The sequence below is a fragment of the Scatophagus argus genome, chromosome 10 (assembly GCF_020382885.2).
Source record: "Scatophagus argus isolate fScaArg1 chromosome 10, fScaArg1.pri, whole genome shotgun sequence".
NCBI lineage: Eukaryota > Metazoa > Chordata > Actinopteri > Scatophagidae > Scatophagus > Scatophagus argus.
The window spans coordinates 481082-504093 of record NC_058502.1 but is presented as its reverse complement, the minus strand read 5'-3'; the positions used below and the strand labels follow the sequence as shown (position 1 = coordinate 504093).

The window sequence follows — 23012 nt, the reverse complement described above, 5'->3', positions numbered from 1 at the left end:
GACACGCAACCTAATCCCACCTACACAACACACACTTGATTACTTCCTCACGCTCAGTTATTCTTTAATATACAACCAAACGCTCATCACCCTCCCACCGAGCCGACCTGAATCCCTGAGCCAGGGTCCGCTGTACCGTGGCTGGACTGGCTTGAGGTTTCGGGGGACAGACTGTCGTTTCTATCCAGCTGGGACCCATCTCCCATGCTGCCCGTTACCCCGCTGGAGCTTTGAGAGGATGTCCCAGCAGCCCCACTGTGGTCCTGAACCTCCTCTCTCTGACCGCTGGACACACTTATAACTGGCATCTGGTAGCCCTGCACTGACATTTGTATTCCTTTGTCTCCTCCAACCTTCCTGAGACATTCCTCTTTGCTTGGAGTGTAAACTCCAGAGTTTGACTGTCGGTAGCTTCCTTCACAGAGTTTGTCTGCGAGCTGTAGTGGAACAGCCTCCCTCCTCCCCTGGGGCCAGGATGGCCAGCTCACGGGCAGTGCCTCTATGTTTTGGTTGGAGAGAAGTGTTTTGAAGACTTCAGGCCTGTCCCTAGGTGAGCTATCAAAGAGATGATCACGCTGGCTTTGCTCCACTCCAGGTGATTTGTACTGTGTACAGTGTACTCCAGTGTACTGAGGTGACTGGTAGCGATGCAAGTTAGACAAGTCTTTAGTGGGAAATGGACCTCGTTGCTGCTGTGTGTCCAAGAATGGTGACTGGGAGGTGGCTGCACAGTGCAACCTAGCTGGCAAACCTGGGGACGCTGGTGAACATAAGCCTTTCTGAGATAAGACAGGTGAGATGCTTCCTGGTCTGCTTTGCGGTATTGGTTTGTCTGTTTTCCACCTGTGATTCTGCTCAGGGGAGCTTTGCCCACGACGAGTGGCATAAGGGTCAGATTCTCTTAAGAATGCCCCTCCTATCTTGGGACTGTCTGACCTCAGTGACTCCACTTGAGAAGGTGTTGGAGACGGAGTCCGTCTGTCTGCAAAAATATTGGACAGTTTGGCAGCTTCAACAGCTAACTTCGAAGCCAATTGAGCATTTGAGGAAGGGGAGATGCTTCTCCTGTCATTGGTAGGGCTGGCTGCATCACTGGCTCTGCTACTGCAGCGTGAGGATTTCTTGCTGGCATCATTAGCACTGTAGTGTATATTGTGTATAGCATTATGACTGGTGTTGGTGATGTTAGCACTATAGTTACTCCTAACACTGTTTTGAGGGTTTCCACAAACTTGGAAGCCAGTCCTGGAGTGGTTGCCGGTAGGGCACATGCTAGTGGGGATCTGATGCTGGATGTCTGTGGGTCTTCCCGCAGGTAAAGGTGGATGAAATCTGCTTGATAACCTGGAGCTCTCGTCCCCCACCCATGGCTTCTGTTGACTCTGGGTCAGGCCACGGCAGTGAAGAGTTGAGGATGGGGCCACTGAGTGGGAGGAGTACCCAGTGTGGGCACACAGGTGGTCAGAGGCAGGACTTCTGGGTAGTCCATTCACTGAACTACGGCAGACTGCCCCATCCAGCTCCCGGAGCTGGACTTTGGATGGTAGAGTGAAGGTACTGCGGGGAAGGACAGGGGATCCTGACCAGGACCGGCAGCGAGGAGACTGATAGTGCCGTGGCAGGGTTGGACTGCAGTTCTCTGGGCTATGAGCAGCAAATCTGTGCCTGAGTGCTGGGGATCCAAACTCTTCCAAGGCCCTGTAGGTGGCATCTCGGGCAACTGCACCCAGGGTAGCCCTTTGTGTATAGGACGAGCCTCGTGGGGAGTGATGTTGAGACAGGAAGGAGTGACTGGGGTAAGGATTGCCTTGCCCTGGCTGACCATTGTACCACACCGGGTCGCTCAGCCTCTTTTGGAGATGGGCAGGCAGGTCCTGTCCCTCTCTTCTGTAAAGGGGGTTGTCTAACTCACTTTGGCACACAGAGGTACGGCGGCCCCCCATGCTGTGAACATTTGCTTTCTCTATGTAGCCAAAGGTCACCAAAGATGTCTTCCCCTCCTCAACCCCTGGATCACAGGGCCCGCGGGTGCTGGTGGGTGTGGCAGGTACAGTCAGCCTCCCAGAGGAAGTGGAAGGTGACGAGATTAGCACTCTTCCGTGGCAGGGATCCATGTCAGAACAATGGGTTTGTCCCAGTGAGCCATGCTGGGCCGAACTGGTAGTCTGAGGCACAAGGACCTGGAGTAGTTGACCAAAACTGTCATACAAAACATCCTGTCGATGAACATGGGTAGGAGAGCCGGTAGTGTCAGGGGTTTGGAGTTGGAAGCTGACCGAGTGCCTGGAGGAGGACTTTGGGGGGGATATGCTGTGCCTTCCAGCCCCAGTTTGGTGCTGAGAGACTGGAGAAAGATCCGGAGTGCGGTTGGGGCTGGAACGGGGGGAGCTTCTCTGAGAGTGAGGGAGGACATCTGGGCACTGAAGCATCAGGTGACCAGTCCCATCATCTCTTCTTCCCAACGTCTTCCCCTCCTCCTCAGCAACAGACCTCACCTCAACATACAGGTGGAGCACTTTACCTGCCTGAGACATGTTGGCACTTTAGTCACCTAAAAGTCCTTTCTTTTTCTGTGGATCTTGGTTATTTGTGCAAATGATCCCTTGACCTCATTGTATCCAGTAAAGTGCCAAACTGTTTGAAGAGGGTCAGAGGTAGAACTGGACTACCAGGTCTGTCCTCCATCTGCTCATCCTCTCTTCAACCTGCATCAGGAAGCAGACAGTGAGACAAAGTTAATATCAACATTTGCACACATTCATAAGCATCTTATCACTGCAGTCAGGATGGCAGTCAGTCCTAAAATTTTTACTCTAAACTTAACTTTCATCAGGATCCCCCGAGCCCATTTTCATGACACACAATCTTCCCAGCATCAAAAACATAACAAACCAAAAATCAGTTGGCAATAGATAGAAACATTCATGTCATTCAATGGGAAACTCTTTCTCATATGTACTGTACATGCATTCAGACACATACAGGTTAGCCTTGTGTGCTTTCATACAGGACTTGAAAGATAAACTAAGCAAGCTGCTGTAGCTAATGAGTTACAGGTTGAAGGTAAAAGGCCCCAAACTAATGTTGAACTAACATCTTAACCTTTTTCCCGGGCCCAGGTCATTGTTTTAACCAGTTGTAGCATCACTAACTGTTAACGTTAAAAGGAAACCAGTCCTTCTTCTACCAAAATGGTTCCACATATCGCCAATAGTTACTGATAATAAAATCTACGTCTCCTAAGCTCAACAAACGTCATTGTTATTTTCTCAGTGTGACTAAAGGAGGTTTTCCACCCTGCTAGCCAAAAAACTCAAGCCTGATGATCAAGTTTGACTCCAACACTGCTGTGTAGGTCAACTCATGTCCTCGCACAAAGCGGTTCACTGCTACAATCAAAAATCAAAGACTTCTCATGTTTTAGGCTCAGAGGCAGAGGGCAAGTGAAACTCCGTGGACTGCAGCATTGGAAGTGACAAAGCAGGTTAACTATGGACAAATCTGTCCATTAAATCTGTTTTGGTTTCAAGGAAATTCAAAATTTAGTTTTGGGAATGTTAAGAGATAACCTGAACAGTCCAAGATTTCAATTCAAATCACTAGTATCAGCCTACAACATACACTTGGAAAGATGATCTGATGGCCCTCGAGGAGGTTCTAGAGGTCCCACAAACTCAACGCCTGTGAGAGACTTTGGAGCAACGTCCTACGTGGTGCTCTCCTCCCTCCTTATCCAAACACCAGATCACTGAATATCTTCTGAAAGAAAACTATTCAACACTCCAGCAGAGTTCTGCAGGCTCAGGGAGTCTAAGTGCACAGGGAGCACTGAAGTCCACTGAAAAACACCTTCCTAACACACTTCAGTTTGGGATTTATCACTCATCCGTAAACAAAGTTTTAAGTAAATCTGTAAGTGAAAAGTCTGCTGCTGTCTCAGCCTGTAAGAGCCCTCAGAGTGTGTCCTTATCGTCTCAAAAGGTCAGACGACTCTGTAATTACATGTCCATTCACGTCTTTGGCCATCCTCCAACACGGCAGCAAGAACGTGGGCCAGCAGACGCCAAGTCACACATGTGAGTTTGATTCGGCTATTAATAGATGAGGAAAAGCAGCTTGGAGTTGCTGCTGAAGTGAGAACCACCCTCTTACGTGCTGTCTGACCTGCACCAACAAAAACTTTTCAGTCAAACTCTCTTCCTTGATTTTCATTTTGCATGGTGAGTAAGCAGAATGAAATTTGAGTTCTTGTGATATAATCTTACTGTATGTTTTGTGTCTACAGATTCCATCTGAGTTCCTTTGTTGAGTTCCATCTGGTTAAGATCATGAGGAGAGCCTGAAGTCACATGAAAACACCAGAGGCTGCAGGAAATCCAACACACGCACACACAGACTGAAGGCTGTTCTAGATAAAACAGAGTCCTGATCTCTGACGGCTCAGGGAAGGCACCGAGATTTTACTGAGATCCTTATGAGAAGTGGCCACACCAGAACTGAGCTTCTCCGTGGGACATGACACAACATAAACCAGTCCAAGCACATGGAGTCCGGGCGGTGGTGCAGCTCAAGTTGTCAAACGAGGAGGCGACTTATTGTCATTCTACAGTTCTCACTGCTGCCGCTGCTTGGACGCTTACTGAGGCCTGTATGGTGTAAGGTGGAGGCGAACTGCACGCTAACCCGCCTCAGTGGGGGTTTAACAGAGAAGAACTGTGGAGGCCTGACAGCAGCTGCTGTAAGACCACATCACGTCTGCATCTCAGTCCACCAACAACAGACAGAACTGACAGAAATGACACTGGAGTGCAGGGAGACACGAGGCCACAATCCTGACTTTAATCTGACAACCTGCACAACAGACCACGTGATGCGAGATGCGAGAAAGTCAACGGCTGCACGTTTTACAGCTGGACTGCACCCTCAACAAGAACTCAGCAGATGCTCCTCAAGGCTTCCTTTACCCTCTCAGTGTGCAACAGGAGGCGTTATGATTCAAAATACTGTGATGTACTGCAAATTCATTAAATCTAGAAAACTGTCACAGTACATTAAAGAACACAATATAAGGAAAGGAACTAACGACTGCCTGCATCAGAAAATTAAAATAACATAAAGATGTCTGCAATATTCTTTAGGTAAAAAATGCCACATATTTTTGCATGTAAACAACGAATTAAAAGACCATAATATAGTAATTCTGAAGTGTACTGATGTTTTCTGACACCACCGTGTCAGAGAGGCTGGAAAACACCAGTTTATGTCTGTAAAAAGTGAAAACACACAGGAAGTGATGACAGTTTATTGAGTTTATTTATCTAAAGCTGAACGTTAAACTCCATGTCAGACGAGACACCAGCCCAGCGACTTCCTGTGTGGCTCAGATTCTACGACACCAACAACGACTCCGATGGTTTGCGCTGAAACTGAAGTCTGACTTAAAACCAGATGACGTAGCTTCACTTTAACCTGATCAGCAGCCACACATCACTCCAGCTGTGGACCAATCAGAGCGTCCTCTGGGATGTCTGAGGGGTTGATGACAAGTTTCCCAACGTTTATACCATCAGCTTTAACTCCAAGTCACAACATGAAACATCACCTGTGCACTCTAACCAATCAGAGAGCGCGACCGGTCAGGATGTATTCATGATGCACACGCAGTATTTTAGACTGAGTCCTGCAACAGGACGGCCGCTAGTCTCACTGCAGGTCACGTACTGCATGGATAAACCTGAGATGAAGCAGAAATCACTTGTTTGCGCTCTCTTGTTTGTGGATCTTCATATTTAACGTCAACACAAACAATGTGAACAATGTGGAGATGACGAAGCTGCTGCTGAGGCTTTCGTGTCAGTTAAAGGTGCATCAGCACGTCTTTCAGCACTAACAGAGTCTTCTCACAGCCTGAAACTGTCAGAAGAAGAAGTGAGTTTCACCTGACTGAACTCTGTTCACAGCTTACAGCCACGTAACCCAAGTCTGCAGATGGTCTCACTTCAACCGATTCAACTAAACTTTATTTACAGTCCAAAAATATGAAAACACTGATAAACTGAAAATACTCTGCAGGTGGTGCGAGTCTCTGACTGATAAGCACACAGTTAGCCCTACTTTTCCTGGACTCTGCTAATAGGATTCCCCCAACACGCCCTCCTCCCCCCTCCCAGCATGCACTGCTCAATCCACACACACACACACACATGCAGACACATGCAGCAGCTGTAACCTTACCTGTGTGTCCTCCTGGTGTCCTCGCCGCTCGCTGCAGCTATGACTCTTGAGTTGCCGTGGTAACCTCCCCTCTCTGTCTCACAGTAAGCTCGCCGTATCTGTCTCCCTCTGAACACTTGTTGTCTGCAGCAGAGCCGGCTCATCGTGGATTTACGGATTCGACTCAGCTTCTCCTCCTCCGGCTCCTCCTCTTCCTCCTCCTCCACTTCCGATCCCTATCACCCAGCAGACATCCCGCCCCTTCTTCTCGGCATCCTGCCAGCCAATCTCTGCGTCCGCTGCCTGCAGACCTGGCTCACTCAGCCAATGAAGAGCAGCTCTGACAGATGGCAGGGCAGCAAACAGTTTATTAGTGGGCGGAGGTGCAGGGGTGTGGGGGGGTCGGAGGTTCAGTCAACCGGGTCAGACCTGTTCAGGGCTGCTTTAAAGGAAGATATGCAGTAGAGATACTCTTTAAAAGACACACCCCAACAGTGATGTCACAACGCACTCCAGTACACCTGTATGTCAGTCAAGTGTCTGTGGTGAGTTCACTGTCTGTAGTTTGTGTGTTTGCACCAGTTTCTTGTGTTTCTTCTTCTCCATTTGAAAAGGTCTGTTTAAAAAGTTGCCGGTGAAACTCGATGTTTCTCTTGACGAGTTTGGTGCTGCGTTCCTGTGAATCCCCAGAAACTCTGGCGACGAGGAAAACCATCAGATCGGGTTGTTATGTCGTTAGGGACGCGTTTCATTTTGGATCAACCACCCGCTTCTTCCTTTTGTTGCTTTTATTGTTATGCACCAACAAACGGAGACACACTAAAATGAACAGAGTGTGGGGTCCTTTAAAGTAACCAAAAAACCTCTGAACCCCACAGAGCACACACACACAGAGAGGAGGAGGAGGAGGAGGAACACCTGGTACAGAGAAAACAACCTCTGCATCAATGTGACGAAGACCAAAGAGATGGTGGTGGACTTCAGGAAGGACAGGTGCCCCACCCCTCCCCTGCACATCAGAGGAGTAGCTGTGGAAGTGGTCTCCAGCTACAGGTACCTGGCTGTGCACCTAACCGAGGACCTCACCTGAAACACCAACACTTCCCGGCTGGTCAGGAAGGCCCACCAGCGTCTCTACTTCCTCAGGAAGCTGCGGCGAGCTGGGCTTGGGAGAGCGTCCTCTGCACCTGCATCACTGTGTGGCACAGCAACTGCACCGCTGCTGAGAGGAAGGCTCTGCAGAGGGTGGTAAAGGCTGCACAGAGGGCCATGGGGGGCAGCCTCCCCACCACCTCAGACCTCTACACAGCACGATGCAGGGGGAGGGCCCTCCGCATCATGAAGGACTCCATCCATCCTGCACACAGACTTTTCCAACCCCTCCCCTCAGGCAGGCGGCTGAGGAGCATCCGGAGCAAGACCACCAGGCTCAGGAACAGCTTCTTCCCCGAAGCTGTCAGACTGCTTTATATTCTTTTTACATTCTGTTTTTTATTTAGCTTATATTTCTATTTTATTCAACTTTTTGTTTACCTTGTACTTTATATCTTTATAGTCTACTTACTGGTCCCGGGACCTGAGTCCTAATTTCATACCATAAACATGTGAATGTGAGCTGGTATGACAATAAAGTTCCTTGATTCCTTGACACACAGACACACACACGCACACACTCTTCAGTCCAGGACAACAAACATCAATCTGTCTGCATGCTGAACCAATCACCTGCGAGAGTGTGAGCTTCTGTGTGTGTGTGTGTGTGTTGCAGTACCTCAGTTACTGGAGGCGGAGTCACACAGGATGGATGCCAACAGGAAGTCTGAGAGGAGAGAAGATCAGATTGAATTAAAGTGACGTAAAGTGACGTAAATATCCCTTCTTCTTCTTCTTCTTCTCTTATTAAATTCGGTACATACCAGGAACAAAACGTGTATGATGAATGAATACTTTACTTCATGACTCCTTCCTGACAGACTCACTTAGACACATGATGTCGCAGGACACGTTCAGCAAAGGAAATGAAACACACACACAGCAGAAATCGTTTAAAGCCAGCAAACGTTTGCATGTCCGATTCTGAAATGTCCAGTTAAAACTCCTCCGGTCTGATCAAATCTGAATCTGGGAGAGGAATCATTTTTAAATGAACTTCATTTTCCATTTCACTCACTGACTCCCCTCTCTCTCCTTCGGTCAGTATGCATTTAGTATTTAAAGTAAACCATATTGTATCTGTCATCTCAGCTTCCAGACAAATTACACTTTTTATATTTCAGTCTTTTAATCAGCCCCAAACTTCCGACTGACGGGATGCTTAAACTCCACATTTAATTTTCCCCGCACGCTATTCTTACAAATCAAGACCCCACATTAATACTCACTAGAGCACCAAATGTGGATTCATCCGCTGCTCAAAATAGTCCCGTTTCCTCCTGTTGGTTTGCTGAAAGCTGTTGTACTGATCCTTTAACAACTCAGCCTTTCTGTTTTTGATTTCCTGATGTTTAATGCGACACACATCACTTTAGTGAAACTCTTTCAAGGTGACATCTTCAAATGTTTTCTTTGGCTATCAGTTCAAAACCACAGAGAAATTCGCTCTTTGTGGGTTTTGTCTAATGAATTATTTCAATTTAGAACTAATCATCTAATCAAATGGTTACCCATCAACTGAAATATTAGCAATAAATAAAATAAATAGTAATGTGAGGACGTCAGCTTAGGCCCGATGATCCATCATGAGCATCTGTCATCTGTGAGCTTTTAAAAAGTTTATTCTCAAACCTTCATTGTCAATATATTTATATAGAGATAGATAGATAAAAAAATACATACTGACCAGCGTGTCAGTGTCGATTCTCTTAAACGTGACCTTTAATCTCAGCTTGAACAAAATGACTTTTAATCAAACTCCAGTCATGTCAGCGCTTGTTTTCTACGTCTTGTCGACCTTCCACATCCCTGATCCTGACTCTGATCCGGACTCTGATCCTGACTCTGATCCTGACTCTGATCCTGACTCTGATCCTGACTCTGATCCGGGCTGATAGACACAGAGGACTCGGTTCACTTCACGCCATTTCATCAATTATCTCTGCAATTTGATACATGAACAAAAACACAAACATAGAATGTGCTCATACGCACTTTATTTAAGAGTAAGGAAGCGGGTGTGTTTGACTAAATCACCCGTTTCTGCTGCTTTTCCACGCTGCGATAGCTGCTCTTCTCAGAACACGCTGGAACACCTGAACTCCTTTCAAAAAATGTCAGTTTAACGCTTCCCTTGCTTTTTCTCCACGCTATAAAACATCTCAGGGGTAGCTCAAAGGCGATCACGAATCACAGGACATATGTTTTCAGTACGGCAGGTACATAGCGGACCGAGTAGCACTGTTTTCGCTGAAATATCCACTTTTCCAAGAGAGTCGCACTGCCGTTGGCCATCGCTCAGCAGGGTAGACCGTAAATTGGAAAAGATCAACATTAACAGATGAAGGGCTGTAAAAGTGCAAATGTTACTGATAAACCAGCTGTTTGCTGCCGTCAAATGAACGCCGAAATAATAAAGAAATGCTAGGTAATCGGAAAAGGCCACCGGTTGTATTTGTGTGTTTTTAGAATTTGGTTAATATCAAAAGAACCTTTGAAAGTAGACATTTTTCAAAGGAGACTCGCGTGTCGTTCACTTACCTTAAGGAGGGATTCGGGTGTAGCTCGGTTCGGAGCTTTCTATCGACCCATGCAACACCACCGCAGCACCGACATGGACTCCGAGTCAGTCGGTGGATCCATTTAACAGTAAGGGTGTCGGTGCGGAGCAAGCCGACGGCCACAGACCGGGCAGATGTTACGGGGAGGTGACAGAGTAACGGCTAGCTAAGTTACGTTCCATGCCGGCAGCGGTGAAAGTGCAGCTGGAGACGAACTGTCCGCCGTGTTTACTGCTCACTCTCTTCCCGCTTATCTTTCTTTCTCTTCCGACGCTTTTTTCCTAAATTTTTAGGCGGCTGGTTGACATTAGTTTACGTTCTCCACGGTGACTTCAAGTTCCGCATCGTCCAGGTGACGTAACGGCGACGTAAGGAGACGTCAGATAGGACGGAGCAGCAGACACAACAGGACCGACTCTGTGTCGTTATGTTCAGATCAAAGGACAAGAGTCACTTTAACCTTAAAAATTTAATAAATAAAACTTTGTCACTGGCAGCTTGTAATATTATGAAATGAAGTTTATTTTACAGGAAAATGTCGCGACATTTCACTGACAAAGTTGTAATTTTACGGTTCTCAAACACTGCGGTCAAGTCAGCCTGCAGTTCGAAGACGCGGTCGAATGTTTTCGAGTGCCTCCATATACGAGACACTATGGTAACAGCGAGATCGAACCGATTTCGCAATAAAAGCAGTGTCCGGGCAACTGGGCAAAGTTACATTCATTCATTAAATCAATTTGTCTTTAAGCCAATCACTCAATAATATATGGTCAGACGAACATAATAAATGAATTAATAAATAAACGAATAAATAAATCAAGATAAATGTAAACAAAATGAATATAATTAGTAAATATATCATCAAGTTTGTTCTTTGAATTCAGAGTGCTATTTCAAGGAAACTTCCTGTTGCCACTGACCAGTTTCACTTCCGGATGACAGCAGCCCACCACAGGGTGTCACACAAAAACGTACAGGAAATTCTGTGAGTTTTCCTGTGAAATTAAACCTCCCTAACGTGTCCTCATCACATTACAGTTAATGCAGTTTATTCTTGGAATGTGACATTTTGTCATATAATTATTATTGTATTTTTAATATTATATGTTATTGCTGAAGGCTCCACTAAAAATAATTAGCCACGCTTGGGTTAAGGTTACTGCGAAAAAGAATTTCTTGAAATTTTACTATTTTCACACAAATTTTAAGTTGCACTTTGAATTATGCTTTTTCTTTAAAGTAACATCTTTTTCTCATAAAGTAATGTTACATTTTCTTCCTGGAAAATGATGACTCTAATTCTAAAATTATCTTAATTCTCACAGCATTAAGAATAATATATCAAAATATTTTGACTTTACAAAGCTCGTTTTATTTCTCTCACAGTGCCAGCTGACACGTTTACACACCATGAATACACAGCACAACCTGCACAAGACGTTTACTGTAGTGTACATATTACACGAGAAAATGACTAAATAACCAATGAAGAGCATAATCGATTAATAAAGCTGTTTTACTTTAGTTTTGTTTAGTTTTAAGGTGCAGTGTCGGCTCACAAACAGCAGGTGGCAGCAGCGTCTCACCTCTGACTTCACCCCGCGTGTCTCGCTTTGGAGTCTTCTCTCCCGAAGGACTCAGCACAGGTGGAAGATGTACTCAGATGCTTTGCCGAGGTAAAAGTATCAGTACTGTGTACTGATACAGGAACAAGCAGCCCGGAACGTGCACGGCCTCAGCGGTTACACATCCGGATTGTTATGAGCTTGTCTCGTGTCCATGAGGACAGACACGAGGACAGACATGAAACCTGAGTCTCTCTGTGCGCATCAGCCAGACGGTGAGGAGACGCTGAGCTCCACCTGAATGAGCAAAAGGTGTAGTTTACCTTCAGAGGTGCAAAGCACATTTATTCAGGTACTGTAGAGAGCCCAAACTCAAGGTACTTGTACTTTACTGAAGTCTCCTGCTTCTCCTCTACTGCGCCTCAGAGGTTCATGTTGTACTTTTACTTCAGTTACTTTGCAAATGAAGGTGGCTCATCGGGACCACATGTCTCACCAGTTTCACCAGCTTGACAAACCAAATGAAGTGGATGAATCACCAGCTTTGGTCACGATGAGCTCCAACAGCCAGCTGATCTGAGGTCAGACAGCACGGGACAACACCGTAAGTACATTTCACGGACTGTGCTGAAATACCTTTACTTACAGGACAGAGTATCTTCACAGTGTGGTATCAGTACTTCAGTGCAGTAGCCGACGCTCTGACGCTGTTCTCAGTTGTCTTTGATCTGAACTAAATGTTTCCGTCTATCAGCTGGTGTCTGCGGTGATGAGCTGAGGGGCTCAGTGCCGGGAAGTCGTCACCACGTGGTTTCGTAGTATCACCAGTCCTGCTTACTGCACATTCATCTTTATAGCACGTTTTAGCATGTTTCATGCTTGAATTGGAGTCGGGACCAGTAGAGTGTCTGTCTGTCTGTCTGTCTGTCCGTCTGTCTGTGTATCTATCTGTCTGTCTGTCTGTCTGTCTGTCCGTCTGTCTGTCTATCTGTCCGTCTATCTGTCTGTCTGTCTGTCTGTCTGTCTGTCCGTCTGTCGGTCTGTGTATCTATCTGTCCGTCTGTCTGTCTGTCCGTCTGTCGGTCTGTCCGTCTGTCCGTCTATCTGTCCGTCTATCTGTCTGTCTATCTGTCTGTCTGTCTGTCTGTCTGTCCGTCTATCTGTCCGTCTGTCGGTCTGTCTGTCTATCTGTCGGTCTGTCGGTCTCGCAGTAACCTCACAACATATCACGCCGAGTTCTTTAATGTTGTGTTCCTGTTTGAAATGCAGTTTTTTATTCTTTTACCTGTTTTTTTTCAGTCTTTTCTGTACATGCATTTAGCCTTTTTTCTGGTTGTGGTTTCATAGATCTCCAGTCTGTTTGAAATTCTGTCTTTATTATTTTGTTTTTCTTTATGTTAGGAGCTGAAAGGACGCAGGAGGTGTTTAGAGCGCACCTTCCTGTGGACTGTTTCCATTTGAACCTTTTGTTTACAAGGCACTGTTTGTCTTCTGTGGCCCAGCAAAGCCGTACGGTTAACAGACAACAGGACAACACGGCGAAGGCCAGTGGAACGCAGAGCCGACAGGTGTCTCCTCGAAGCCCCGCCCCTCCCCTCCACCCCCCGACCAACAGGCTTTAAATGGGAGAGAAACAGGTGAGCGGACAGACGCTGGAGGAGGACTGTTGTTGCTCTGAACGTGCTCACACATGGCCATGCTGATGAATGAGACCGGGTCCCACCTGCCGCTGTCCGAGTTCGGCTTCGAGCGGCGCTTTGACGAGAGGGGAGCCATCGAGTGGATGCAGGCCAACTGGTGAGCCAACAAACTGGTTTTAAACGTCACTAAGCGTTTATGCGACTCGCGCTGAGGGCTGCAGTTTGGCCAAACAGTCGATAGACCGATAGACTGACGTCTATTTAATGAGGACGCGACGTTCAGAATTCCATTCAAATATCCGTCACTTTTTAAATTCTGAATTACCGCCAAAAGCTTCCGTGTGTTTAAATTATGTCTGGGGGCGGTTTCGTGTTCATTAGGGTCCAGTCCTTGTTTCGGCACACACCCAGCACACTGAACGCCACCCATTCAACATACATTCACTTGAACCGGTTCGCTCGATACCACAGAGACCGCAGTGCGCACAGACTGGGCGGAGGACTCGGAGACGCCGTCCTCGGGGTTTTTTGACACGGACATCGATGCATTGTATTTTGTTTACGCCGACCAGACAAGCTGGTACTACGTGTTCAGAAAATAAAAAACCGTCTCTCTCTTCTGAATTAACACATAAGAGAGAAGTTTAAACGTCCTAATTACTTAAGGGGATTTGGTGACGCCTTCTCTCCACGACGGAGCGGCACAGATTTGTGGCAAACGCAGAACACGATAAACTTAAACTGACTCGGGATTACAGCGAGCTGAAAGGAATCTGAGAAACTGCCAGAGGCTTATGTAAACTTGGCTGTAGGTGTGTTCCGGCCGCGCGGTGACTCACCTGCACGGTGACGTCACACTGTGCGGACTGCACTCGTTCAGAACCGGTTATTTCAGGGAAAAGATTCCGCTCCAGAGATGATGAAATGTTAAAATATGTACCACAAACTGAAGTGCAGGTTCAAAGTGACACTGCGTTTTTTGTATACTTACCACAATAATACATTTTTATTCTTCTCGTTATTAAAATTTAGTGTGTTTCGTTAACGGCCTGACAATCAGTTTGAATCACAATTTTTCACTTGCTTCTTTTCACATTTGAACTGCAGAAAAAACCTGAAGCCGCAACTGATTGTTTTAATTCCTGACTATCTGCAGACTTTCCCTGATTTAATCTGTTCTATGAAATGTCAGGGATTTTAAAAAGATCGTTTTAAATTCGACCTAACATTAGCATTTCCGTAAGGATTTTAGATGTTAATCACATTAAAAAGCTAAACGTATTTTAAGATGTTAATGTTGCTGAAGGCTGCCTCCGAGATGGGCCACTCACGAAATTCAGTTGCAATGGCAAGTTTCAACCTGTAGAGGGCAGCTGCTGTGCATATTTATTACACAAAATGTACAATTCAAATACTTTGCGCTAAAATGTCAAGATTTGACTCTGAAATGATCAGTAACTCCACTAAATATGGCTAAAATATGTAGGGTGAACTTATACTTTTTAAAGAGTAGCTACACTCGTTGGAGAGGCGGCTTGTGATCTGAGGGCACCACACCGGTTCGATTCCCCCACCGGACGGGCAGGAAAAATTTGGGTGTGGTGGAGTGATTAATGCGATAAAACGCCCCCCCATTAGCCGGCTGATGTGCCCTTGAGCAAGGCACTTAACCCCTCAATATGCTCCCCGGGCGCTTGATGCTGCCCACTGCTCCTGTGTGTGTTTCACTGCATGTAATTTGCCGGGTGTTGCATGTGTGTGTTCAACTAAGGATGGGTCAAATGTAGAAGACCAATTCAGTGTGTGTGTGTGTGTAAAAATATATATACTGTCAATAAAGTGATTCTTCTTCTTATTAATTTCTACTATCCATCCAATTCAAAAGATGCGTCTAGAATGTGAAAGCATCACCTTGGGCTGGGTGGAGGTGGGTGGAGGTGGTGCGGCGGCAATCCGAAAGCAACAGCGTCGACCACCAGCTAATGAATACTGAAAGTAAAACACACGACGTTAAACTTCGAGCTGAAGCTAACCTGCTACCTAACAACTGTGTGAAATGGCTAACCTACTAAATACTGTGAACACACCAAAGTATCTAACACTACAATGAAACCAGTCAGTCACAACATCCAGATCCACGTAATCCACTTGAACTGCTTTTTAACTCGTGTCAAGACCTCCGTTTTGTTGGGGGGATGACGACGTCACCTGCCTCCAGCTCAGCCACTCGCAGGATTCAGTTGTAATAGCTGTTTGCACCCTGTAGGGGGCAGACGTTGTGCATATTTATAACGCAAAGTGTAAACTCTAATACTTTCCACTAGAATGTCAAGATTTGGACCTGAATCAATCGGTAACATGACTAAATATATTTTTAGATTGATTTTTTTTTTTTAATGGAAAAAAATGGTTTCGGTGTTTAGTTACCTTTAAGTGTTGATATGTGAACCTCAGGTGTGTTTCCTCCTGCAGGAGCAAGTCTTTCATGTTCAGCGCTTTGTACGCCGCCCTGGTGTTCGGAGGGCAGCACTACATGAAGCCCCGCCCCAAAATGAACCTGCGACGACCACTCGTGCTCTGGTCACTCAGCCTGGCGCTCTTCAGGTAAGAACACACCTGTCTGTCTGTCACTGTGGTCACCAGCTCCTGGTGTTTGAAGGTGAGTTCAAGGAGCGCTCGTTGTTACTTGAACCACAGCAAGTCTTATTTGAACTCCGCTCTGTCATTTTGTCTGTCAAAATCAAGTAAATGAAACTCGTCTTCAGTCTCAAATGTCCACTCTGACTGAGTGGTTTACTTGGAAACGGTGACTGTTAAATGTCTCCATGGTAACCAACAGCACGCTGCGTTGTCTGCGATTTCTCCCGAGGAGAGGTTTGATCCACGTGAAGATAATTGCACCTCAGGTGCGTGAGGAGGTGTCGGTTCACCTGTCGCCCTCCTGTGAACAATGAAGAGCTGCTGAAATATGAAGCTCTGATCCTGTGGTCACGAGTATTTAAAGTAATATCAGGTGGTAGCAGTATCCCATCGCCAAATATGAGTTAGTGCAGTTGTGTACAGGTTGTATTTAACCCGTGGCGTGGCGAAGCGCCCGGTCCCGTTCACTGTAAACAGCTGACGAAACACTCGATTTGACCAGCAAAGGGCGCGTAAAATGTCACTTAACGTGTGTTCAGCTCAAAAACTGAACACGTTAAGTGCAGCAAAATAAAACTAATTTCAGGACTCGAGTGTTTCATGGACACACATGTTGAGCTCACGTTCTTCCCAGCAGAGCTTCAACCTGATTGGTCCAGTCAGCAGCGTGACTGAACCCCCCGAGAGGCCTTGTGTCTGCATCACCCTCCACGAGCTGGTCACGTTCTGGATGTCAGCCCATCAGGTGTGTTCGCTGACCGTTTCTTCTTCTGTGTTTTTGTCTGCAGCATCATCGGTGCGATTCGAACCGGCAGCTACATGTTTCACATCCTGAGCAGCAGCGGCTTCAGGCAGTCCGTCTGTGACCAGAGCTTCTACAGCGGACCCATCAGCAAGTTCTGGGCGTACGCCTTCGTCCTGAGCAAAGCTCCGGAGCTCGGTCAGTTCGGTCTCAGGAACCGCAGCGTAGCTCTGTTTTCCAGTGCTGTTAAATGTTTGTGAACGCAGCAGAGAACCAATCGATCAGTTTCTATCTGGAATGTTTTCCTCCCTAAACCCTGCTTTGTGTCTGGCAGGCGACACGGCCTTCATCGTGCTGAGGAAGCAGAAGCTGCTCTTCCTGCACTGGTACCACCACATCACCGTGCTGCTCTACTCCTGGTACTCCTACAAAGACATGGTGGCCGGCGGCGGCTGGTTCATGACCATGAACTACGCCGTCCACGCTCTCATGTACAGCTACTACTCTGCTCGTGCCGCCGGCCTGCGCGTGCCGCGGCCCTTCGCGGTGCTCATCACCAGCGCTCAGATCGTTCAGATGGGCATGGGGCTGGCGGTGAGCGGTCTGGTGTACCGCTGGATGCAGCACGGAGACTGTCCGTCCCGCCTCGACAACATCACCTGGGCGGCGCTCATGTACCTCAGCTACCTGCTGCTCTTCTCCAACTTCTTCTACCAGACGTACCTGCGCCGCCACGGCACTGCCAAGAGCACCAAGTCGGAGTAGAGGCGGTGTGAGGCTCCACCGGGGGCATCATGGGAGATTTGTCTTCCTCTTACTGATACTGAAGCTGCTAATGTTCAACAACTAAACTTTAAATGTTCTTCGTGCCTGAAGAGTCTGAAATCACAAGAAGGAAAATCCTCTGAATCGGGACTGAAGGTTTGTCTCGGCTCAGATGGACGGTTCAACTCCCGGCCAAGACTTTATTTAACGGGTTGGTGGTGACTTCCTGGGGATGAACGGAGACGACCTCAATGCACCTGAACGCCAGGTGAACAAGTAGTTCATAGAGCAGACCTGCGAAACAAAGCACCGGCTGCTTTCAAAGTCCTGACGGTGTCCACGTTTCCCTAAACGTCTCTTCATCCCAGGAGGTCACGTCGACGTTCGACCTGTAGAACAAAGTTACTGACAACAACGTGTGCCTTTGAACAATTTCTCGTCCGCTCGAATCGTCGACGTGAGGATGACTGAATCTTCATCCAGATGGCGTTTTGTGTTTGTGTCGCACGTGGCGTCCAGCAGGACCGCGTTTCTTTCAGTCCCGTCCTGCTCGTGCGGGTTGAACTGGTTTCACCTCGACGCAGCCCGTTCCCATAGCTACACCTGAACGCAGCACAGACGGGAGCCTTGCTGAGGTGAGCTCAAAACCTGTGAGCTGGAGGAAGTGCTGGACCAATCAGGAGACGCCTCAGTGTACAAACACAAACTAAAATCCGTTTAGATTAGAAACCGTCTAAACTGTTTGAGTTCTCAGTCTTCAGAGGTTCAGTTTGTTCACACTTTGTATTTTAAGATGTTTACTTTAAAAAAATCTGTTCTTCTGAAATGAAAAATGTTTTTATTTATTGATTTATTTATTTGACATATGATGGCAGCCAGTCGGTAGCCGGAAAGTCTCGAACACTCGTGTTGTCTCACCTTCACTGAACTCATTTCAGAACTCGCATCACGTGGGGAATATTTCGGAGTTTATTTTCCACCAGAGACCGTTTGAAGTTTGTTTTAGTTGCACAACTGTTTGTTTCTGCAGCCGTCGATCCTCTTCGTTATTATTATTATTATTATTATTATTATTATTATTATTTTAGTGTGTGTGTGTGTGAGATGGTGAAGTTTTGAGCTGGAAAAAATCGAATAAAGACGCCGTTTATACATTTGTGCCTCATTTCATCATTTGAGTTGATTTTATTTAATTTATTTATTTTAAAGCTGCAACTTGATAAAACCTTCGCATTATGATGTTTTATTGGAGAACAGGAAGTGATGAAACTCCTCTTGGAAATCCAAAAACTTCATTTACGGTCAGAAACGACAAAATGGCAAATCGTGCAGCGAGCAGATAAAAAATTGCCGAGTAATTTCCTCGCAGCTCCGCTCGGTGTGACATCACCAACAGGTATGTGACGCTGGACAGGTGATTCCTGCACCTCAACATCCGGTCCTAATCCCAACATGGCACAAATCACATGACTCGGCGAATGAATGAATGAATTCATTTCCAAAATGTGACACATTTTTTAGATTAGATTTAGATTTTTAGATTTGTCTCCATTTGCTTCTGCATTCATCTACCTTGTGTGTTGATACTTTATCGTTAACTTCCCCATTCAATGTATCTTCACTCTAAAATGTCTTCGGCGTGTGTTTCTGTATCGTTATTCTTATCTGAACTTCCTCGATGCTGTTCTGCTTCCTGAAGCCAACGAGGAGGCTGCTGTGACCATTTAAAACCTCATCCAACATCGCCAGTTTGCAAACTTAGCGTCGCGATGTCAGATGAGTCGGCGTTTCCTGTGTTCATCAGGGCTGTTTCTGCTGCATCTCCCTCCAGCTCTTCCACAGCAGCAGATCTCGACTTTTCCCCAGAGTAACGAGGCAGCGGGGCAACTTGAACCCGTTAAACTGCCCCACGCCGTCGTCACGACCCATCGCCAGCAGCATGGTGACGTTACCTAGCAACCAGTAAGGCTGTCAGTCAATCAGCAACACACACAGGAAACCAGACAAGGTGTGTGTGTGTGTACCTGTGCAATATGAGGTCAGCTCCTTCCCGCTCAGACTATTGGCAATGTTGCTAACAGCGACGGCAGCGTGAAGTCCAGCGTGATACGCCATCTTGGGCTCGTTGACATTGGCACAATCGCCCACGGCGAAGACATTTGAGAAACCCTCGACCTGCAGGTGATCGTTGACCTTCAGAGCTCCGTTGTCAGCCAGAGAGCCGGCTGTCAGCACAGACAGATCATGGATCAGTTACTGATCAAATCTGATTTGAAGATCAGTTCACTCAACCTTTGACCTCCTGAACTGAGGACGCTTACAGAGAAAACACACAACAACCAATCACCCATGTCCACCGACAGGCCAGACAGCCAACGACATCTGATTCACATGCTGATACTCGATTCAGAGGTTTGTCCTGATGTCAGTGCTGGAGGAAAACTTAGGGGATCAGGACCAGGTGAGACGGTTCATGATGAACCAAACAAATAAAGAAACGCTGACATCTAGTGGCCACAACGACAAATTGCACTCCATGATTAATGAGAGCTGAGAGGAGGCAGAACCAGAACCACAGGCTCACATGAACTGAGGAGATGAAGACAAGTTACAGGTGTGTGTGTGTGTGTGTGTGTGCTCGCTCACAGAAGCTGGAGGCGTAGGCTGCAGAGTTGACCTTGAGTCCGGTGCAGCAGATGATCAGATCTGTGGTCAGTGTGTCTCCTTTATCGGTGGTGACCACCGTGTTCTCGCAGGTCACGTTCAGCTGCAGCTCCGACAGGTTGGACACTTTGTGACCTAAAACACACAGTCGTTTAACGAACCCTGACAGAAGCCGGTCCGAACCAAACACCTGTCTGCAGGTAGGCCTTCATACCCAGCAGCAGCGTCACCCCTTTCCCCAGCAGGACCTCTTTGGCCTGCTGTCTGACACTGGGCAGCAGCTCCGGGTCAGCCAGCCCGATTCTGGAGTGGACCAGCACCACCTGAACATGAGAAAGACCAGGGTGCACATGAGGTCTGAGGTCTGCGTGCCCCGACAGACCGCAGCTGACAGAGACTCTCACATGTGATCCGAGTTCAGCCTGTTGTCACCTTCTTGTCTGGATATTCCGTCTTGATCTCAGCAGCCATCTCCACACCGGTCGACCCTCCTCCCACCACCAGCACAGAGCCTGCAGCCTGGACCTGACACGCACACACACACGCACGCACGCACGCGCGCACACACACACACACACACACACACACACACACACACACACACACACACACACACACACACAGAGCTGGAGTGGATGTGATGAAGCGGCTCTCTGCGGACCTCTCAGTATTCGTCCTGTTATCGTACCTGCTTGACGAAGTCCTCGTATGCCTGGACGGCGCTCTGATACGACGCCACAGTGTTGAACTTCCCTGGGAACGTCCCATCAGTCCCAGTGCACAGGATGAGGTGGGAGTACTGGATCTCCTGCGGCACAGACGACATCATTAACGACATGTTTTTAAATGTTGCACTGATCATTTGACAAACGTGGCGTATCCTCACCCTCCCCCCCTCCAGGACGACCATCTGCCTGTCGGGGTCCACTCGCTCCACTCGGCCCTGAACAAAACTGTCTCCAAACGTGTCGGCGTATGGGATGAAGGTCCTCCGAGCGAAGCCTGCGAGGGGGTCATAGGTCAAGGGGATCACGACCATGCCTGTCAGGGCTGTTCTTATTGGCTACAGAACAAAACACGTCAGACGTTTCTCCATTTTTAGTAATGTTAGTGTTTTAGTGTATTTAACAGGTTTCATCTGCTGTTTAATAACAATACTGATGATGATTACAGGTCTATAAAAACGCAGAGAAATACCAGAAGAATCAGAATAAATTTGAAAAAGAAAAACAGGAGCCCAGAGAGGGTCAGGACCGGTACCGGGCTGGACGGACGCCCTCAGCGCTGCCACGTTGTGATGGAAAGCGTCTCTCATGTCGATCAGAGTGAAACTGAGTCCCCGAGATTTGAGCTGCTGAGCCGCCGAGACGCCGCCGAAGCCGCCGCCAACAACGACAACATGGACGCCGTCCACAGACGAGGCCTGAGCGCCCATCGCTGTGAAGACACACAGACAGACCACTGCATCACAGAGCACCACAGAGCACCACAGAGCATCACAGAGCATCACAGCGCAGGCGGACGCGCGGGTCCACTCGTGGACACGTCCGAAACGCACGTAAGAACAAAACACATTTTCATTTTGTACAGTCTTATACTTGTACTGCACTCCGTCTCAGGGGTGAATATTTTTACTGCACTCAACCAGCCTTCAGTTGGTGTTCGTGTTGATGCTGAATGTGACAAACTTCACGTGCTGAGGAAATTCTCAACACTTAAAGGAAAAGATGAACTCAAACATCCAAACAAGCTCGTGAACGCAGCACTACCAGATCAGTTAACGGTTTACCGCACTGTGAGTACTTTTACTGGAGTGTTTCCACACAGTCTGTTGAAATTAACGGTTTCCCCTGAACATCACGCGTCCACTCGGCCTCCTGTTGCTTCAGGTTAAGGACTTCTGCGCATGCTCAGCAGCGAGTCCGTCATCACGGCGGCGCCCCACTCAACTGTTATGATCAGATTGTCTAACTTTCACCCCGGTTGTCGCGGACCTTTCAACACTTAGCCAATGAGAGAAGGGCCACCGACTGCAAACCACTGACCTGAGACGGGGCGGTTGTCGTGTCGTATCACAGACACAGCCCTACAACCAGACTAGCTGCACGGCTCTGAGCTAATTTCTCATCACGTGAAGGCAGTTTAACGGTGAAAAACCAACAACACGAACAAGTTGACTCACCTGTCGCAGGTAAAAGCACCTGGTACGCGGAACCTCTGAATTGTCTCCGAAGTCCTCAGCTGAATCACAGCAGAGGTTTCCGCCTCTGAAAGCCGCACTGACGACACGAGTTCTCCGCCAATCCGCGGGGCGCGCTGCCTTCACGATTTAAAGGAAATGCTGGACTCTTACTAAAATGTAACATTTTGGTCAAATATGCACCATTACAATAAAACACACTGAATTGTCAATACGTGTGAAAATAAGTGTTCACAGTACATCAAATATAAGAGAAAAATAAAAAATGTCATTAAGTTTTTATTAAACTTCAAATTGTTTCCGGTCGGTATTGATTATTTATCACAGTGTGATTGAAGGCTTAGTGCACTAACTACACTAAAAGGGACAGAGAAAGTCAGAATGTCAGAAAAAAGAGACTTTTTTATTTTTTAAATTATTTTCCTGTTCATTCTTGTGAACGTTCCTCAGGCGCACACGATGCTAGAAAGACGTTGGTATGAAATGTTGAGTATCACCATATATATAAAAGCAACAACAGCTTTTAATTTATATATTCACTCTTTATTATTTCTGTTGTCTGTTGCTCGCAGAGAATACCGTATTTAAAACACACGGTATGTGCTTGTGTTGTTGATTGTTTGATTCTTCATTGAGTAAAACAAATTTTAGTTGTTTTATTTCTTTCAATCTAACCAGAACAGTCCTTTAAAAATCCATTAATGTAATATATGTCGTGCTATGATCAATTAACTGGAGCAGGTACACAGTTCTTTTAAAAAAATTCGTATTATAAAATTATTGACCCGTGTTGAACAGAAAGCCAGACAGAAATGAATAATTGAATAAAAAGTCCTGAACTATCGATGTGTGATGTGTGCCCTTTAT

General features: G+C 46.9%; 3 protein-coding genes across 6 annotated transcripts in view; 1 reads left to right on the top strand and 2 right to left on the bottom strand.

Annotated features, from left to right (window-relative positions):
• Positions 1–7161, bottom strand: part of LOC124065584 — a 34092-nt gene extending 26931 nt beyond the window's left edge. Inside the window, exons 1-2 of one of the 2 annotated variants that reach the window (XM_046401069.1) lie at positions 6235–7161; positions 108–2705 (exon numbers count right to left, since the gene is read on the bottom strand). In XM_046401069.1, the coding sequence (XP_046257025.1) occupies positions 108–2534 (2427 nt within the window). In that variant the 5' untranslated portion in view covers positions 2535–2705; positions 6235–7161. Of the gene's footprint in view, positions 1–107; positions 5113–6234 lie in introns of those variants that run through there. The other variant, XM_046401070.1, reaches the window with a different exon arrangement.
• Positions 7162–13126: 5965 nt separating this feature from the next.
• On the top strand, positions 13127–18435 carry elovl6l (ELOVL family member 6, elongation of long chain fatty acids like). The gene is made up of 4 exons (XM_046401083.1): positions 13127–13291; positions 15607–15738; positions 16563–16714; positions 16851–18435. Exons 1-4 carry the CDS (start codon positions 13185–13187, stop codon positions 17279–17281), a joined length of 822 nt encoding a protein of 273 aa, XP_046257039.1. The 5' UTR covers positions 13127–13184; the 3' UTR covers positions 17282–18435.
• On the bottom strand, positions 17753–22265 carry aifm2 (apoptosis inducing factor mitochondria associated 2). 3 transcript variants are annotated; one of them, XM_046401080.1, is made up of 9 exons: positions 22128–22265; positions 21206–21382; positions 20832–20947; positions 20634–20753; positions 20378–20470; positions 20160–20268; positions 19928–20080; positions 19306–19506; positions 17753–19233 (listed from the first exon to the last, which is right to left on the bottom strand). In XM_046401080.1, the coding sequence occupies exons 2-9, from the start codon at positions 21378–21380 to the stop codon at positions 19082–19084; spliced, it is 1119 nt and encodes a 372-aa protein (XP_046257036.1). In that variant the 5' UTR covers positions 21381–21382; positions 22128–22265; the 3' UTR covers positions 17753–19081. The 3 variants fall into 3 exon arrangements, with proteins under 3 accessions (XP_046257036.1, XP_046257038.1, XP_046257037.1); XM_046401082.1 differs by lacking the exon at positions 22128–22265 and adding an exon at positions 21991–22101; XM_046401081.1 differs by lacking the exon at positions 22128–22265 and adding an exon at positions 21749–21955.
• Positions 22266–23012: the final 747 nt, after the last annotated feature.

What these genes read in the sequence shown, in the direction of transcription:
- elovl6l (XM_046401083.1), top strand. Translation starts at nt 13,185, where the DNA reads ATGGCCATGCTGATGAATGAGACCGGGTCCCACCTGCCGCTGTCCGAG. An exon ending in GAGTGGATGCAGGCCAACTG is followed by an intron (nt 13,292 to 15,606) that starts GTGAGCCAACAA and finishes TTCCTCCTGCAG; the next exon opens with GAGCAAGTCTTTCATGTTCA. An exon ending in GAGCAAAGCTCCGGAGCTCG is followed by an intron (nt 16,715 to 16,850) that starts GTCAGTTCGGTC and finishes TGTGTCTGGCAG; the next exon opens with GCGACACGGCCTTCATCGTG.
- aifm2 (XM_046401080.1), bottom strand. Translation starts at nt 21,380, where the DNA reads ATGGGCGCTCAGGCCTCGTCTGTGGACGGCGTCCATGTTGTCGTTGTT. An exon ending in ACGAGGACTTCGTCAAGCAG is followed by an intron (nt 20,471 to 20,633) that starts GTACGATAACAG and finishes TGTGCGTGTCAG; the next exon opens with GTCCAGGCTGCAGGCTCTGT. An exon ending in AGCCTACGCCTCCAGCTTCT is followed by an intron (nt 19,507 to 19,927) that starts GTGAGCGAGCAC and finishes CTGTGCTGACAG; the next exon opens with CCGGCTCTCTGGCTGACAAC.